The sequence below is a fragment of the Ochotona princeps genome, chromosome 4 (assembly GCF_030435755.1).
Source record: "Ochotona princeps isolate mOchPri1 chromosome 4, mOchPri1.hap1, whole genome shotgun sequence".
NCBI classification, from domain to species: Eukaryota; Metazoa; Chordata; class Mammalia; order Lagomorpha; family Ochotonidae; genus Ochotona; species Ochotona princeps.
Window position 1 is genome coordinate 82,494,580 of NC_080835.1, and position 19,483 is coordinate 82,514,062.

The following is a 19,483-nucleotide window of genomic DNA, read 5'->3' on the forward strand; positions in this document are numbered from 1 at the left end:
TGGGAAGACTAGGGGATGAAAACCTTAGCTATTCCAATTTTTATTAGTATAGCTTTATTTATATATCACAATTTACCATACAAACATGTAGTTATTATGTGTTAACCAAAATATTAGAAAATATGTTTAAGGAGATGGAACTGTTAACTAATATTTGATCAAGATGTACTTTATACAATATTGAACTGTCACATTGTTCTCCACAAAATGTAAATTAAAACAATAATATAAATATTTACTGAAATTAACATTATGAAAATAATAATGAGAAAAACTACTCCAAAAATTCCCAGCTGGATTCTAGCAACTATTTATTCAGTGTCCTGTCAAAAGACTGAGAGCAGAAGCCAGCCTTGGGATACAGTGGGTTAGGCTGCTGCTTGAAATTTATGCATCATGCAACAGCATTCTGGCTCGAGGTCTAGCTGCTCCACTGCAGACCCAGCTTGGTGCTAATACACTTAGGATGGCAGTAGATAACAGCCCAAGCACTTGGGCCTGTGCCACACATGTGGGGATGAGGCTGGAGTTACTGCTTTCTGGCTTTGACTGGCATGGATCTGGCATTTAGGGAGTGAATCAGCAGATGGAAGATCTCTATCTTCCTTTTCTATTACTCTGGCTTTCAGATAAATGGATAAATCTCTGAAAGAATGACTGAAAGCAAATAATTTTAGGAAGTAGGAAAATCTAATTGGAAGAATGGCAAAAAATATATAAAGGCTTAATGAAACACAGAAGAAAAGAAATATCTATTCCCTGTACATGGGGAGCTGCAGTTTTCGCTTTTTTTTTTTTTTTTTTTTTTTTTAGTTATGGGATAAAGCTAAATAAAAACATAGAGTGTCAAACGGCAGTGAAAGTTTTATGGTTCCTATTGTGCTGAACATCCACAAAAGGGAAGGTGGATTACATATATTCTGCCCTGTGAGTGTTTCCCTTAGGGCACATGTAACACTGGAGCTTTACCATGTGTCATTGCAGTTTGTGAACACAAAATATTGAGTTCCCATAATAAACATCAGCTTCTCTGTGAACACATTGGGTGTGTGTTTAAATACCTCACAGGAAAGGAGGTTTGTTTACATGTGTGTGTGTGCATATTGAGAAGTGCAACTGATTGTCTTGCAGGTGTATGTCCATTCCCTAACTGACACACTATATTCCAAAATGCAATGAGATCAGAAAAACTAAGCTACATGTAGTGTCTCTAGTGACAGTAAAATTAAGAATTATACTGATAAGTACAAAATGTATTTGTTTTCATAGTAGTTTTAGAAACACATTTTGAATACTAATGTGTTACACCTCATTTCCAGAAGACATGATGAATATTTATTCGTTTTCAGTATGGTGAAGCTTGGCACTAACCAGTAGTCAGCCTTGAAATTCTTTATTTTATGTGTTCCCCATGTCTAAGATGATTTATTTCTAATGCTGAAAGTAAGCTTCCCTTTTCTTGTCATATACAGTATACAAATATTATATAAAAGGCCTTCTACACCTGAATTTAAGCTAGTTACAGCTCATAACTGTTAAATGACTAAGTGGTCCCTTAGGATAATAGCTTTTTCGTGTATGAATTTGAACAGTAAATTTTAACACCTTTGCCATAATAAATGTCAAAATAGAAGGAACGTGATGTGTCCTACAGAGAACTCTACCTATACTGCTATAGATGTGCACATGGGTTGAGTACCATGTGAGATTGTGAAATACTGAAAGGAGCCTCTGCCTGCAGCATCCAATATGGGCACCAGTGCATGGTCCATCTGCTCCACTTCCTGTCCAGCTTCATGGTATGGCCTGGAAAAGCAGTAGAGGATGGCCCAAGTCCTTGAACCCCTGCATCTATGTGGGAGACCTGGAAAGAAGCTCCTGGCTCCTGACTTCAGATTGGTTCAGCTCTGGCCATTGTGGCAATTTGGGGAGTGAACTAGCAGATGGAAGATTCTCTCTCTCTGTAAATCTTGTGTGTAAATCTTTTAAATAAAAATAATGAATATTCTAAAAATGTTGAAAGAAAAGATCAATGAACCATGTGCATTGTAGTCCCCATGCTGGTCTCTGAGCTGTCTGTTGTAAGCTGAGCCTTCTGGGCTCAGTTCCCCTGGCCAGGAATTCCTGCAAGTGGCCATCATTTTTTTTTTTTTTTTTTTAGGTCTCATCCTTTGATGCAAGTCCCATTGCAAGTGTTTTCTCTTGAAGTGTGATTTTTTTTTTTCATGACTAAATACGTGTTTTATTTCATACCTAGTTCCACAAATATTTTTAGAGAAGGTAAGATCTGGGTGGGAATGATCATTGTTGAATGATAAAAGTGTAAGACATAAGAGATTGTTGATTGGGCTTTAAGGATTAGCTTCAAGCATACAAGTCCTTCCAAGGACCAGGGAGTCTTCAGATATAAGTTATTGTTTTATCCCCAGAAGGTACTTCAAAATGTCAGACATTACGAGTGTATTTTCAAAAGGTATTCTCTCTTCACATCTATCTATCAGTCAACTGTATGCAAACTTTTATGATTCACTCTAGACAGCTGGTAACAATTTTATTTATGGCATAGTAAAGTCGATAATGTAGTAAGTAGTATAGTGCCGATAAAGTAGTAAAAGTGACAGTTGTTTAGTGGAACGACTTTATTACTCCGTAAATACTCTAGTAGATACTATTCTGTTACAGTAAATTTGAAGAATTAAGTTTGATAGAGCAGTTAGTAAATAAAAATATGCTTGCTCTTTCACCTAAACTTTAACATGTCACTGCAATGCCATCTAAAGGGTGTTTTGACACAATCTTTAAAATTTTCTCAGCCAGAGAAAGGCTTTCATGATTGCTTTGGATTATCAAGGGCTCTGTAAAATGGATGCAGAGGAAATTAATGATATTCATCAAAGTATAAACAGTATTGGGCATGCAGGAGAAATGAAGAAATTAACACAAAATTCCTGGGCATTGCTGTTAGTTGTCTATGAGAGCTCTACGTGCAGGTCAAACGCCTCAGTGTGTATCCAGCAAACACTGTGGCTGGAAATAAAGTCTCTGAACAACCAAAGCCCTGTATTTCATTCTCTACCACAAAGGTGGGAAGTCGTCTTTACAATTGACTTATTTTAAGCCACGTCACAGGTAGACTTGGTGGCAATCCTGATTGCTTTGTTCTGAAGTCTACTTTCCACCTCAACTGTATGTTACATTAAATTTTTTTTGGTGACATTTATTCTGAAGCATTTGGACAAACAGCAAAGTCTGAAAACTGAAAATTCCCCAGACCAAAAGAACATTGCCAGTCCTTTGTGTTCTCTGGCTAAGCCTATATGGAAGGAAAGCTTAGTGTTTTCCTTTGCCTGAAGTCTTATGTTGCTTAACGAAACAAAACAGCACCTTGTGAGAAAGTCATAGTTAATGACAGTGAAGTTCAGATGTCTCACTAAATCCAAAGCTGTTATTTTTAAAACCTAGTTAAAAAATTGATTGTACATCAAAACAGTGATAAGTCTTAATTGAATCAGAAGATTTCAAAGACACCTGATGAGTATATACTCTCTAGGCTTTGCTCTGATAAAAGCGATTGTTTTGAATTTACTTCTACAAATAGAATCATTTATACAGAAGCTGCCTATTAGTCAATATCTAGATTGGCTTGTCTCTTTTGATACAGAAGAAACATAGTGGGATAAGAGTGAGGAATTATACCTAATGAGTCTTCGGTTTAGATGAATGGGGATGGGAGAATGAGGAGGTAGGGTTGAGGTGAATAATCATTCAGCCTTCAGTGCCCGCCCAGTGTTCTCAAAGACGGGCCAAAATGACTGTGGTTTTGGCATGCAGGGGCCAGCTTGCTCAGGAAATTATGGCATATATGAAACAAAGCACATAAACAAACTCTCCATCCAGGAAGCTGTGTTCAACAATTGCCTCATTAACAAGATCCCGGCAAGGACAGGAAAAGAGGGGGAAGTGAGTGGCTGATTATTATACAGTTCCAGACAGATGAAGCCCTTCAGCTTCTCCCCACACAATCCCTGTAGTGTGGATTTGACAAAGCGACACATTTAAGAGGCAGCTCTTTTGCCATCAATGGGAGGCAAACACACTCGTATCTGAGGGCCAAATTTACTCCCTGGAGCTTGACTTTATCTGCAGACACGAGACAGAGGACAAAGCAGCTATATCCACAGAGAATTAATTAAGAGCAAAAGAGACGCCCAGTGAATGTAATCAATAGTCTGAACACTGATCTACGTATCAGTCACTATTGCTTTTCCCCCTTTTATTTCTTCTAAACAATTTACCCCAAGGTACTCTCATAACTATGACTACACAGACATCTATTTGGCACTTGTTCTCATTGAATATTCCCTTTATTGTATCATACAAATATTTCAGACCAAAGATCCTGAAGGCAGTTTAAGTTTTTCAGTGGTTGAAATCTTTTTGGGCAGAATTGAATTATGGATGATTTATTAGTTTTGCTTTCTCCCTGCACATTTCTCCCGGTTCTCACGAGACTCACATTCACGTAAAGCTGACTTCAGAATTGCCAAAATCCACCCAAATTTATCCTTACTCACCAGTTTTGTGCTGTCTCTTTTAAAAAAATTGTTGCTTTTGTAGCGTACCATAAACCTCCTCACTAGTTATTATTTCGCTGCTAGAAAATGTAAGATACCATCCTCTCCAGTACTGGAATCTGTTTCTTGTATCTCTTTCATCCCTGTCTCACCCAAAATGCACATCGAGACTGTGGCCATTCCTGTTTTGAAATCAGTGAAGACAATCATACAAGCAATCTACTGCTTTCACTTGTGCTGGGCAGCAGTACAGGTCTCATTACCTTTATTTACACAGTGGCTTACCAGAGACAGCATTTTTCAAGACCAGGTTCTTGGGTGAGTCCTTTAGCAAAGATGCTTTCTTCTTGAATCTGAGCTTTGCACGAAGCTCTCGCAAGCAGCACTGAGGCCAGAGTCATCTCTGCGTCATCCCTCTGAAGGGATCTAACCCCCTCAGTTCAACAGAAGCCTTTATTGCTTAAGGAAAATAGGAAATTCTGCCTCCTGGACACAAACATGTGAATTCTCTTATGTCCAGGACCAAAAGGATCAAAAGGGCAGATTTAACCAATATTTCCCTAAGAATGAAAGTCTCACTTTTACTTTATACTTAAAATGCTTTGTTTTTAGGATGTGTCTGCAAATGTGTTAGGGTTGTCATTTCGGTCTAATTTTACAGAGCTTACTTACACCATACTCCCTTTGAAATAAGTGGGAATGTGACTTGAGTAAGCACCATAAAACCAGAGTCCAGGTTACCCTTTGATCATAATTGCTATTGTAAATAGATGTGAATTCAAACTTAGCACCAACACAAGCTGAGGATAATTCAAAATAGAATGATGCCATAATAAACGAAACATTGAAATGGGAAAGAAGTGGTTTGTTAGAAAGATGTTGATCTCTTTCTACTTAGCACCTAATGGCCAGGTATGTAATCTAAAAAGAAAAATAATGATAAAATATGGAATCAATACTGACAACAATAGCATATAATTTAGTGGTCAAAAAAGTTGATGAGATACGAAAGCATCTAACACCCATGTTTTAGGCCCACTGGAAGCAGCTAGTGTTCAACCGGTTTGGTTTTTATATGGCCTTCAAATAGTGAAGTCAACTATGATTAATTACTCTAAAATGAAAAAAAATTACCTGATTGTTGATCAAACCATGAAATGGACAAAAAGAAAATAAACAAACAAACATACCATGGTTACACAGAAAACAAAATAATCTCTCAGGGACATCAGGGAAGGTGGAATACTATAACAACACATGTTATATTGTTATACTATTCCACCCACCTTAATGAGGAACCCTTGGGCGTTGCTACTCCATAGCCTTTTGAATCCAGATTTCCTCCCACTTTCATCGTGTCACATGGCTTTCGCTGCTCAATGTATTCATTCATAGTGGACTCCAGGAGAAAGGCAAATTTGCCCTTGGATTTGCGGACACGAGCTACTCCCTCAGCTGTAGTCCTAGTGAACACTGACGGCTCTGCTGATCGCATGTAGGTCCACATCTTTTCATACACTGCTATTTTTGATCTCTGGAGGAAATTAAAATAAAATTAAATACAGGAAAGAAGGGAACAACGTGTTAATATTGACTGAACCAAGATAAGGACAAAACCACCTAGTACCTGCCCATTTCCCTCTAACTCCAATTTGCCAATATGGTAATATAGTAGTAACATGACTCTTCTCAAAGTGGATAAAGATGATTCAAAATCACTTGAGGAAGTGTTTGAAATGACAGGCATCTAAAAATGATAAAGAAAAACTTGTCCTCTTGCCATAATAATTATCATACTCAAATGCATAAGTAGCGAATTATTATTACTTTGTAAATGCAGGATCCATGAAGGGTGCTGAGCATGTAAAATCACATTCTGTGTCACATCAGGGTTACTTGAAAAGGACCATTAGAGATGTGGGCGTTGGTGTAAAGACCGCAGGCTCCTTTCCTTTCTGAATTTGAGTTGTAAGAAATAGGGAACTCTATTACTCTCTCTCTCTCTCTCTCTCTCTCTCTCTCTCCATATATATATATTTCATTCTTCAAGGTTTAAGTGAAAATCATCCAAACAAAATGTACAGACAAGTGTTGTACATATTAATTTAGTACTTGAATACCTAAAGAGGAGGAGAAATCTGCTACAATTTTACATTAAATATCTCAAAGAACCATACTCCAGAATGGTCTCATCATTTGTAGCTGTTTTTCTGATAAAAAACCAATCTTCAAATTAGTACACACACACACACACGTATATATAATTTTGAAGAGAAGTGATTGCTTTTGAAGATTTCATGTTTTTGAGAGTTATTTATTCTAATTCCGTGACTCAATTCTAGACTCTTATTTATTTTTACATTTTATTTCTCTGCATTTAGTCTCCATTTACATTACTTTCATTACTTAATTTACCCACCCTTTGTCTGGAATCTGCATTCACTTACATTTTTCATTCACACAAGAATTTTAATGTGAAAATATATCAAAAGGAACTCAAATATCTCCTAAACATATATTTAGTAGGTTAAAACAGTCTGTTTCCTATTCGAACTGATAATGCAATTATCCACATGCACTTTTGGCTGGTGCAATTGCACCTATCGCATAACAAGTTACTAAAGTTTTGTATCAAATCCAAATAAAAAGTGATGGAGACTTAATCTAGATTAAGACTGTGTAAAGTATATTGAGCAGCAAGTATATTTATTTAGATTAAACCCTTTTTATTTACCAGAATATAGACTTCAACAAGAAATAATTCTTTAATTAACAAGTATATGAAACAGCAAACTTTAAAAATCATATTTTGAGGTAAAATAAATTATTCAGGTGAACAAAGAAAAAACTGACATAGGTAGGATTTGAAATGTTGGTTGTATTTGATGAGAAAATATGAGGTAATAAACCTAAATAACGAAGCACATAATAACTGATGGGAAAATGTACTTTTTATTAACAAATGATATACTTATGTTAAAGTAGTTTCCCAGTATCAACATGAAATAGATTTGCTGTAGTGTCCCATGGAAAATTTCATACTGCTGATCCTTTAAAAAAATGCACTGTGATGTATATATGTTTGTTTAGTTAATGAAAACTACCCATGACTACAGAAATTCTTCTATTAAAAAGTCCCATTGTAAAACATCAATTTCATTGCAAAAATTCTATGATTTTACAGGGAAGAGAAGTTCCTGGTTTCTAGAGCTACAACTACGGGAATTAGAAGGATGTCATGTTGCCAGGCTTAGCTCATCCCAGCTCTTGAAACAGAATTCTGTTGTATAGAATAAACTTTTCCATTTTACAATGAATTCTGAAAAGTATAAATACTGTGGATTACCTGATCCAGATTATCTCTAAATATCTGCTCTGGTGGTTTCAACTTTAAAGAAATGATGGTAAACACACACTTTAACTTATAAACACTTTTTCTATACTTAAAGCTTGATGTGAAAGTTTCACTCAGAAAGTTGTCGTGCTCGACAAGTGCTAAATCCTGCACTATATGCTAGGAAATAGCAATAAAACACCTGAGTGTTGCTTTAATTAAAATACTTTAAAAACTCCCAGTTAATTGGCAATTTTAAGTTTCACTTGAATGCTTTCTTCAAAGAACATATCTGTTAAACAAAAGTGTCAGCAAAACAGAGAAATAAAAATAGGGCTTAGTACTGTGAGGTCATTCATACTCTTCACTGCTGTTGCTGCTTAAATATACCCAATCGCTTAAATAGTAGATGGGAAAAAGTTGAATTAATCACTTTAAAAATCCAGAAGAAAGAGATTCAAAATGTTGTTCTAGTAGGTGAGAAAGTATTAGCCATTGACCCTAAATAATAAACCATGCAATAACTGATTTACATACTTACATAGTGCAGTTACATTATAAATGTTCTTATAACCCCTAAATTTAGGAGGGTGTAAGAGCAATGGAAATTGTAGAAAGCAGACTCCCAGTAAAAATAGAGGAAAAATGAAAGCGAAATAGTCCTGTTTATCAGCATGTTAATGTTTAGAAGTTCTCTGCTGCTGGTGTAAAAGGGCATGGCTGAGACAGTATCACCTGCACTTGGTGAAAGGATGCAGGGCATCAAGAGGCAGAGGCCTGGAAATAATTTCCCTGTGGTTGCGTGATCTGTGACTGCAGGAGAGTGCCTGCTAAGGAGTAGGCTCAAGCAAATATTTATTTATACATTTGATGAGACAGGCCAAAATGAAGAAATTTCTGCAAACCCAGCATACCAAAAAATATATTTGACAGTGGCTGTTTTAAGGCTCTGAAATATTCAAGTGTCATATTGACTCAATAATTAGGCATCAGAAGTAAATATGTTCAGGATAATAAGTAAATATAATGTGAAAAAAATTTTCTTAGATATTGGAAAATTTGTCTCAGATTATTTGTTCCATCATTATTTCGAATCTCAGTGCATCAGTAACTATTTCTGTTTCATCACTCAAAATAATACTTGGAGTTTCTAGAATGTGCTGTCCTACCTTTTTAACAAGAAAGCAGTATAATGAATGTTTACATTGCTACCTGGTGAATTAATTGCCCTCTCTAGTAACTTTTATGGCAAGACTGATGTTCTACTGAGAGCTCATCAATGCATTATTTGGTAATATTACAAACTGCGAGACTATAATCTACCTCAAATATTCATTCATGATTTCACTAAGGACTGAGACAGGCCCAGAAGAAAAATTTACATCGAAATGAAAATCAGTGTGGTTCAATCAAGTGTATAATAATGTAAACAAAGTCCCTACATGGGAGAGGCTGTCTCAAGGAGAAAAATACAGATATTCCTTAAATGCCTCTGTGTTTATGCTTAATAAGGTGCAAAAAACGTGAAACAAATCAAGTTTCATAATGCGACAGACCTAAGGCGACAGTCAAGTTCAGGTGTAATTTCTCCCTGTGGTCTAATTCTTTTTCCAGTTGATTATATAAGGGTGGCACTTCCTTGAAGTGCTGAGGCTCGGTCACTGCCTGAGGCAGCTTCGCACAGCTGATAGACGCACCATTACCATGTTCCTAGGAGAAAACATTTTTGACAAGTACAAAAATACCCTTCATGTGTTGTCTCCTCAACCTGTCAGACAAATGGTTTATTTAAACCAGGTCATCTTGTACACGGGAGGAGAGAGGCATACGGGAAGAAAATGAATGGCACCATTATCAACGATTCGAAATTTATGCATTTTTGAAAGTGCAAGGCTAGGAGAAATTATTTTCTTGTCCCACTAGAATTCAGAGTGTTCTGAAACAATAAACAGGTACACTTTTAAAAATCTTTTAGCGTGGAAGCTGAAGTGGGCTGGCAGAGAAGGCAAGCGAGGTGTGGTGCCTGCACAGAGGCTGTGGAACACTGTAAACCTGGGAGCAGCTCTCCTCATTCCTGTGTTTCTCACTGACATAGCCCCTTCTCTCCTTCACAGCATTTTGAAATTGAAAGACAAAAGAATATCTTTTAAAAGATTAAAAAAAACCCTTTTAATTGTGCTTGATATAAGACATTTTCCGTGAATTATTTTTGCAGCTTTTTCAGGGAATCCAAATGACATTTCTTTTTTCCTTCATCACTCAAAGCAGAATGGAGGACTGCAATCATTTTCTTAGCATGACAATCAGTCATGACTTGCCAGTCAAGGGAAAGGGATGGCACAAATTTGCTCTCTGTTTTGATTCATCTATATGACAGTTGCTAGGCAAACTCATTCCATATTAGTTACTTTAAAGAGGTGCAATAAAATGAACACATCCCGCAAACTATTGAAATCACACTAAAATACACCAAGGCAGTATGTTTCTATCACTAAGTTTAGAAGTGGAGGTGTGCTCCTTAGTTTAAAAAAAATTTAGATTACTTAAATTTATTCATACAATGAGGGTGAAGATCTGTCATATTTTTAATAGTTGCAAAAATTTGCATGCTTTAATATAAATTTTGTTTCTCCTAGTAACAATGTTCCAAGATGACAATCATATGCTTGTTTCATTGTCTTATTTATGTTTAAAGCAGTATTTTCAAGGGTTCAGTGAATTTTCCAGTTATTGGTTCTTAATTTAGTATAATGTGAATATCAATAGTCTACTAGAATTTTACAAACAAATCTTTCTTAAAAATAATAAATATGCTGGTGTCGGCACTACGGCATGGCAGGTAGTAGGTTAAGTCTCTGCTTGCAAGACCAGTTCCTAGTAGTACAATTGGAAAAGTAGTCAAAGAACACGCAAATTCTCGGGCCTTTCCACTCCTGTGGTTAACTGGAAGGAGCTCAGGGCTCCTGGTTTGGGCCTGACGCTAGCCACTGTGGACATTTGGGAAGTGAACCAGCAGATTTAACATTCTTTCTCTCTGTTTCTGCTCTTCTCTTTGTAACTCTGTCTTCCAAATAATAGTACAAAAATTAGCAAAAAGGTATGAATATCCTACTGAAATTCAAGTATATGAAACCTAAATTTGGCCTCAGGGCTAGCACATTTTATAATGCTTATTATACTTATTATATGTGTTATTAATACATAAATATGCTTAAAATAAAAATGTAACCAACAAATCTGGTGATATTTTATATGTGTGAATAATTGTGTTTTTTTTTTTTTACGGAAAAACTTACAAAATAAGAAAACATGTCCTTCCTTCGATACTCAATAGTCCAGTCTTCACAAACAGTATTAAATATAAAATGAGGTCTCTATTTCCTACTTTAATGTGAAAATACCATTCTGGATACTTTCTTTCTTTTTTTTTTTTTTTCTTGTGAAGCCATAAAATGAACCTGCCATCTAATCTGTTATCAGACATTTCCAGTATATATATATATGAATTTAAATGCAGCAGGACGGAAAGAGGGTTCACTGATAGAGAATTCATCCTGAAACAGGTATCTGGCTTAGGGGTTATGAGGCCGTTAACATATCTGCATTCCACATTAGTGCGTCCGGGTTTGGATGCTGGTTACTTCTCCTAATTCTAGATGCCTACTCATTCTGACCCTGGAAGGTAGCAGGTGAAGACGGGAGTAATTGGATTCATGCTGTCCACATGGGAAATTAGATTGAGATCCTAACTTCTGGTTTCAGCCTAACCCAGGCCTGCTTATTGTTGACATTTGGAGAGCGAACAATGGGTGAAAATTATCTTTATGTCTGTCTCTCAAATAATTTTTAAAAAGCTCAAGCCCATAACAGAATAGCAAGAGCCTTACAGCATTTTTTATGGAAAGTTAAACAGAGCATGAATATGCAATACAATTGTATCAGTATGAGAAATTTTAACTATAAAGAGAAATCAACACAAATGAAACACCGCACAATGTTTTAGAGGCGCTCAGAATTGAATAGTTATTACTACTATAATCTCATGAGAAAGAACATATTTGTTTTGAAATCCACTGTTACAAAATAGATTACATATTAATCATAATACTACAACTAGAGCTCGTCGAGTCTACAATGAAGCTTGTGAGCTAGAAATGCAGTAATTTAAATGTATTCTTTAAAAAGTGAAACTTGCTTTTGCTTTTGTACTCTTAGGCTCCAATACATACACAAAACCAATCTTGTCAAATCTAGTAGTACTATGGCATTATCAGCATTGGATTGTTCCAGATAAATATAAAGTTTCTTAAACTATGCTTTCAGTGTAACTATTCCTTAAGTAAAAGTCTTATAAATGAGGAAATTAACACATTTTTGCAAATTAAGGTGATGATAAACTCCAAGAAATAGTAGCATTTAACCATTAAAAACCACATTTGCAACACTATCAAAGCCACAATTTATGATATGACTATTGGAAACAGTTCAAAATGATACACATTTAATTGTTAGTTTTACTCTTAACTTACTCTGAAGAACTCTTTTGTTGATCCTGAATCCAGCGTTCCATAGGCAATTTCAGTTTGTTTGGCCAGGTCTTCAGCACTTTCTATGGGGGAGACCATTCGCTCAACCGTCAGGAAAGCAGCGAGATTAGCAGTGTAAGATGATATAATGATGAGTGTAAAAAACCACCACACACCGCCAACAATTCGACCTGAGAGGGATCTAAACACAGAGAGAATAATGCATTTTCCTTTTTCCAGCCAACAGAGAAAGAAAAGAAATAGCATCAATTAAAACACAATTATGGCAAATACCATTATATTTTCCAATAGTATGCTCAAAAATGATTCTAGTATATCTGGACAACAACATTTTTATTCTACATTCCTGGAAAATACTCTATGTAGTATTTTATTAGCAAAGTGTAGAACTTAATATCACTTCCTCAGATAGAGGAATGCATAAATTCATTAATACCATCCTTCCTCATATTTAGCACCTGTAAAAATAGGATTCAGCCTATGATTTATGGGATAAAATGTAATTTTATAGTTTAATTAGCAGTAATTTTTCTCTTAGTGATATAGAAAATAACAGTTTAACTAGACAATGGGTGGGGGCAAAGATGTGACCCATGAAAGCTGTAGAGACAGACTTGGCTGAAACAGAAGAATACAGTTGTTTTCAGTTTTGATGAAAATCTTGTTGAAACATCGGACATTGGATGAGGGACTAGCTTGGTCTCCATGTGACTATCATTGAGGAACTTTTCCTTTGATACACATTTCTGAGCAGAGTGGAGGTTAAACCATGTCCCAAATAACCTTTACCTACGTGTAAAGTTGCTTTCTTAATTCTTTCTTAAGTTATCAAAAATGTGTGAGTAAGTGGAGTATAGAGGAAAAATGAGGAGGAGATGAATTTAAAAATCCAGGAAATATTCATGATTGATTTCACTTATTGGAATCTTTTTTTTAAGATTTATTTATTTTTAATGGAAAATCAGATATACAGAGAGGAGGAGAGACAGAGAGGAAGATCTTCCACCCGATGATTCACTCCCCAAGTGAGTGCAAAGGCCGGTGCTGTGCCGATCCGAAGCCAGGAACCAGGAACCTCTTCCTGGTCTCCCACATGGGTGCAGGGTCCCAAAGCATTGGGCCGTCCTTGGCTGCTTTCCCAGGCCACAAGCAGGGAGCTGGACGGGAAGCAGGGCCGCCGGGATTAGAACCAGTGCCCATATGGAATCCCAGCGCATTCAAGGCAAGGACTTTAGCCGTTAAGCCATGACGCCGGGCCCAACTTATTGGAATCTTTAAACTACCTAAAATTCTCATTTCAATTTGTTTTGAAATATATATGTTTTCAGTGTAAAGATTCATTTCATATTTTGGTAGCATTTTCAACTGTGAAATACTCCCTTATTGTTTGTTGTCATTAAAGTAACATCTACTGTCTTAACTTAATATTTACTTAATCCTGATGTTTAAAGAGCCCTGTTTAACTTGTTTTGATTTCTTCTCATTAAATTAATTGAAAGTTATTGACTCAAGATACCTATATTACTGGAATTTAAACACATCAGTTGTTTTCTTGGACCTTAATAAACCAACTGCCTTATAGTCAAAAGTATTTCTTTTTTTGAAAAGTCAGACATTTCTAACTAGAACAAAAGCTTATGTTTATGACACTAATACACAGTCAGTAATTCAACGCTTTATTTCTCCTTCTTTTAGCTACTTTTTTCAATAAACCAAGTATTACTATTGAAGTAGTAGGTTAGCTGCATTCTTATTCTACAATTTAGATTCGAATTTCCATTTGTCAAATCACTGAATAAAATATTAATACTGAATGATTCTTTGAGAGTTTGGATGGGCTATATACTTTTCTATTGAGAAAGTTAATCGTTGTGACTATATACATTTGCTGTACTAACAAAGAAGAAATTAACCATGAATGTATGTGGGTTAGTTTCTAAACCTAAGTATTTTTTTTTTCTCTGAATCTGTCTTTAGGAAAAGAACATGCAGAAATACACCACATAGTATTTAGAATTATCAGGAAATTGTTGAAGCATTTGAGCCTTCAAACTAACCTGGGGGAAATGTCACATCCTTGCTGCATAAATGCACCCAGGGAAAACCAGAGGCTGTTGAAGATGCCAAACTCATTGGGAGGCTGGTCACTGGGTCCTTCTTTTCCATCCTCTGGCTCTTCTGTATGCCACTCATAGGGACTGAACCTACTAACCAGGAACAAGACCACGCTGACACCAATGTAGGCAAAGACTATGCACATCCATATCTCGTAGGCCAGAGGATCCAAGAAGGAAAACACTCCTGGTTTTGATTTTTGAGGCTTTTTGATCATAATAGAAATGCCCAAACTCATGAAAGGCTTTGAAAAGTCAATGACCTCCTCTCGTACCAAAGTGATCGTCAGAGGGGCAATAGCAATCTCTGCTTTCTACAAGAGAAAAGACACAGGGGAACACAAAGATTGACGTGTTTCATAAAGCAATTAACACCAGAATGATGCATTAAGAACTAACCTATATGCTTTAATTCAACATTTAGGGGTAGTGTTAACAGTGAATAAGGCCAATGAAAGATCAAAGATGAAGAGCAATTTTTAAAAGTATTGCTTAAATTATACGAATTATTTTTATTGCTGCTAATAATTACATAATGGAACAGGGAAAGAAAGTAGATAAGCAAAAATAATTTGAACTATATTAGTCTTTCAGAATCTAGACAGTGCAGAAAAAGAGACTTAATCATTTTCCATATGACTGAATTATTAAATTTCTTGGCCAGGAATGCTGTTGTGTTACAATTTTTTTCTGTTTCATTTGAAATGTTGCCACTGATTCATTATGTGGCTATCTGTTAATATTATGAATTGCAAATTGGAAATCATTCTTGTATATTGCTTTTCAGTTGTGTTTGCATGATAAAAGGAAACCCGTTATTCGACAACTATTTCCAATTTCAATGGACACATGCATCAATCTGAAAATGGGCATTTATTTCCTATTATTCATATACTTTGATCTACTTTCAATTTCTAAAAGAAAGAACGGTCAGCTCAACTGGTGAGACAGAGGTTTGAAACGCAGACTGATTGATGAATAACAATAATAATTGTTTGATAACAATAATAATTAACTGAGAACTTGATGGGGACTTTTTGTTACTCTGCTATATACTAGTGAGGTTTCTGGTTTTTTTTTTTTTTTTTTTTTTTTTTTTTTGCTGCTTTTTTCCGTATTGTCTGTCTCACTAGCTGAACAATTTGCCCGAAATAAAGATGGCCAGAAAACTTGCAAAGGAGTAGATGTGGATTGACGGAGGTGGGGTGGGATGAGAGGACATTCTACAGGGTGATATATCACAAATATCCTACTAAATAAGTCAGATGAGCTAAACTGGCAAAAGCGATTGATGAATCAACTATCCTTTGTTAACATGAATACTCACTAGTGTTTTCTGAAGGAAATGAATCATTGCAGGTTGAAAATTCCTACTCTAGAAAGCCCTAAAATCTGATATTCTTTGTACCCAGACACAAAGCTGTAAGTTGGAAGACCCACACCTGACCTCATGAGGTGTGGTGCTGTCAAAAACCATTAATGTACACAACTTTTTCATCTGTAAAGTTCCAAAAATGTTTATTAAATTTCCTTCAGATTACATGCATACAGGGTACATGGGATGTAAAGAAACTTTATGTTCAGATTTGGGTGCCATCCGCAAATAGCTTTTTATGTATGTGCAAATACTACAAAATATGAAAAAATACAAAATGTGAAACGCTTCTGCTTCCCAGCATTTCGGGTGAGTGTTCATTGATTTGTAGCTGTAATAGTTGCTAATGTTAACACCTAGAATGTTCTTACTGTGTTAAAAGTTAAAAATATTAGCCAAAGAATATGTGTTTTAGGGACTGCTTTTCTTTGTAATCAAGAGCTCATGTGAAAGTGTGGATGAATTCTGTGGTAAAATATGTTTCCCTTTTTTAAATTGCATTTTCCCTCTCTTCTGGGGTCACCTAAGCAATCACAAGTTCTTCCCTATGGATATAAAACTAAGTGACTGCTTTATAACGTCAAACAATTTCTCTTTTCTGCTGAGGGTTTTCCCCCTGTCTGTGCTGTGAGAACGTTCATTGCTTCACGGTCTGAAAAGCAGAATGCAGAAGGATGAGATTATGCACTTGCAGCTCTGGCTGGGAAAGTGATTCCTCTGTGGACTTAGCCTATGTTCTGAAATTTATCTTTCCTTTTTTTTTCTGGAGATAGATGCCTCTCCGTGTAATCTTTCATTTCAAAGGGGTCTTGTGAGGATTATTTAGACTGGATGTGCTTTGAAGTTGAAATATGAATAGGCTTTCAGGAAATTTGATAATACACTTCAAGTGTATGCTGCTTTTACTGGTTACAGGATGAATAGAACTTAGTGTCAACTGTAGGATTGGTTTCTAGACTTTTGAAACATCAAACCATCAATAGCATTTGATAACTGTCAGTTTGCTTTTGACACTTCCCAGTGGTCATGGAAGACAGTGACCTTGGCCTTGTTCATTCAGGCAGGAACATTTATGGTGTTCTTGCCCTTGGCTATTAATCTGTATTGTCGATATCTGCTACACTCAAGGGAAGGGCATGGTGCACTTCATGTAAGATCTGTTTTAGGACAAATGACACATTTTGTTTTTCTCTGTGTCTGTTAGGCTTTGAAAGGTGGAACTGAATATGGTTTAAATTTATTGTGCTCAGAAGAGTGACAAGGATCTTTTTATAGAAGTTAAGTTAGTGTAGGAAGTGTTTCTTCAATTACTTAACAGATATTTATGAGACAGTATATATAAGAGGACTGGACAAATAATGAGAAACTTTATACTGCTGTAAGAATATTTTTCCTAGAATAACAGCATCAAGCTTAAAAAACACAGTCACCACATATCTTGAAGTCACTTTTTCTTTTGTTTTTTTTTTTAAAGGAACAGCATATCCTAAATTTTAATCTCCTTTTTGATTCTGAAGATACAAAGCGTCAGTTCACATCACTGTAAATTGCATTATTAATGAAATAGAGAATATTAGAACATTGAAAATGCTTCTTTGGTGCAAATAAAAAAAAACCCTTTTAGACATTTAAAAGTTGGTGTGTGTCCATGTGAAAAGAAATGATAAGGTTTATGTAGGTAAATGTTTTAGTAAGTGATTTGCTTACCCCATAAACAAGTTCTCCTACCATCCCATTCCAGATTTTTGTGTCTGCATCCCTTGCTCCATATTTTCCATCAGGGACAATGGCAATTTTGTACTTGATACCGATATGTTTTGCAATTTCAGATGCCAAATCTACACAGTATCCTTCATACTTGTCATTTCCTTCAAACATTTCGTGATTTTTCTTGTACATAACATATGGGGATTCCTATAAGGAGAGAAGTAGAACTGTAAAGGTGAAATTATATAACAATCACAAATCTTTATGTAACTTTCTAATTTCAAAATTTAACAAAAGGAGTTTAATATTGGCACAAATCATTTTAGTGTGGCAAGATACCCATCATGAAACAGGAAAATGTATAAAGATGCTGAGAAGTGTATCATATTTACATATGGTAATAAAAGTAAAATCTTAAAAATAATCTTCTACTGAGTATTATTCCATACTTGACATTGTGATTGTAATAGGGAAAATGTTCCTTACTATATCTTTTTGAGAAGTGTAACTTGCTTTTTTAAAGAAACAATAACAACATTATTTCCCAAATACCTATTAAGATTAAAAACTATTTATCAATCACCTTCATTTAACAAAAAACTCATTCAAGGTCATCAATGTGAATATCTGCTTCTTCTGCGGCCACATTTAGTAGTACTTCCCATTAGGAAAAGGGGTTTATAATTTGTCTTAATTCTCTGGTGTTTAGCAAATTGTTCTCTCAGACCAGGCATCTGCTATATAATTATTCACAAAAAATAAATGAACAGTTTAAATTTTCTATAAAGCTAATTATTTGTCTTAAATGTGATTTACAAATGTTGTCTAATACTTCAATAGGACTTATTGAATTATTAATTTTAATTATAAAATACATCCCTAATGGACTCGTAATGTTTCTCCAGTTGTGATAACTGTTCACTTTAGATGATATTCCCATTTATTTTTCTAAAAAAACTGAGCAGAAAAATAGGATGAAGAATTTTGTTAAAATCCTTATAAAATGAAAAAGTTGGCCCATAGTTAATATATCTCCAACAGCTGTGAGCAGAAGCACGTTAGCAACAAAGCGCTCAATCTTGTGACTTCTAACACTATCAATCGAAAGATGGGTCTGATGAAGATGTGATACAGAGAGATGTGCTGGCCGCGCTTTGGGTTTTCTGATCATTAGTAGACAAGGGGTGACTTGCTTTGGTCACTGCCTTACCAGGATGATGTGTTTCCATTTCTAAAATTGTAAGTTCAACAAAGTCTTCATTTAATACCCCTGAAAAATCTTTATTTTCCCAGGCAATTTGTAATTGGGAAAGTTGAATTTGTTCTTTTTTGAAAAACCATTTTTATTATTTTCTTTGATACAGTTTTGAAAACTACGGGGATTTTCCCCTCTCCCCTCCCTCCCTCTCTCCCCACTGGATTAGGAGGTAATTTACTTTGTACAGCATGGAGGTCTACATTAATTCTGATTTTGGTTGTAAGTACTTGTAAATGTGGAAACTCATACTAAAAACTCAACAAAAATGTAGATTATGTGATATTTTCTAACGCAGAGGGCCTCAATAATTCTAGAGTAGGAAATTGGTCAGGAATTATCCTTATACTAATTTCTTCCAATCAGCTTAGGATGATATGGCCAAGTAACTCAGAGGTCTCTGACATATTTGGATTTGATGAATATTCTAAAAGTGAAATTGGGCCCCAAATTTTTATTCAAGTACAAAATTTAGATACTAGTTACCACTGCTTTAAAACAGAGGAAAATTATTTGTTAACTATCATTGACTAATAATGTTGAAAGTAAGTTCTAAAGTGTCTTGAATATATGGACA

General features: G+C 35.4%; 1 protein-coding gene across 1 annotated transcript in view; it reads right to left on the minus strand.

Moving 5' to 3' along the window:
- Nucleotides 1-19,483, minus strand: part of GRIA4 (glutamate ionotropic receptor AMPA type subunit 4) — a 318,830-nt gene that overhangs the window by 31,347 nt on the left and 268,000 nt on the right. The window contains exons 11-14 of the mRNA XM_004585025.2: nucleotides 17,652-17,858; nucleotides 14,513-14,883; nucleotides 12,438-12,636; nucleotides 5,861-6,108 (exon numbers count right to left, since the gene is read on the minus strand). Coding sequence (XP_004585082.1) covers nucleotides 5,861-6,108; nucleotides 12,438-12,636; nucleotides 14,513-14,883; nucleotides 17,652-17,858 — 1,025 coding nt within the window. The remainder of the gene's footprint in view (nucleotides 1-5,860; nucleotides 6,109-12,437; nucleotides 12,637-14,512; nucleotides 14,884-17,651; nucleotides 17,859-19,483) is intronic.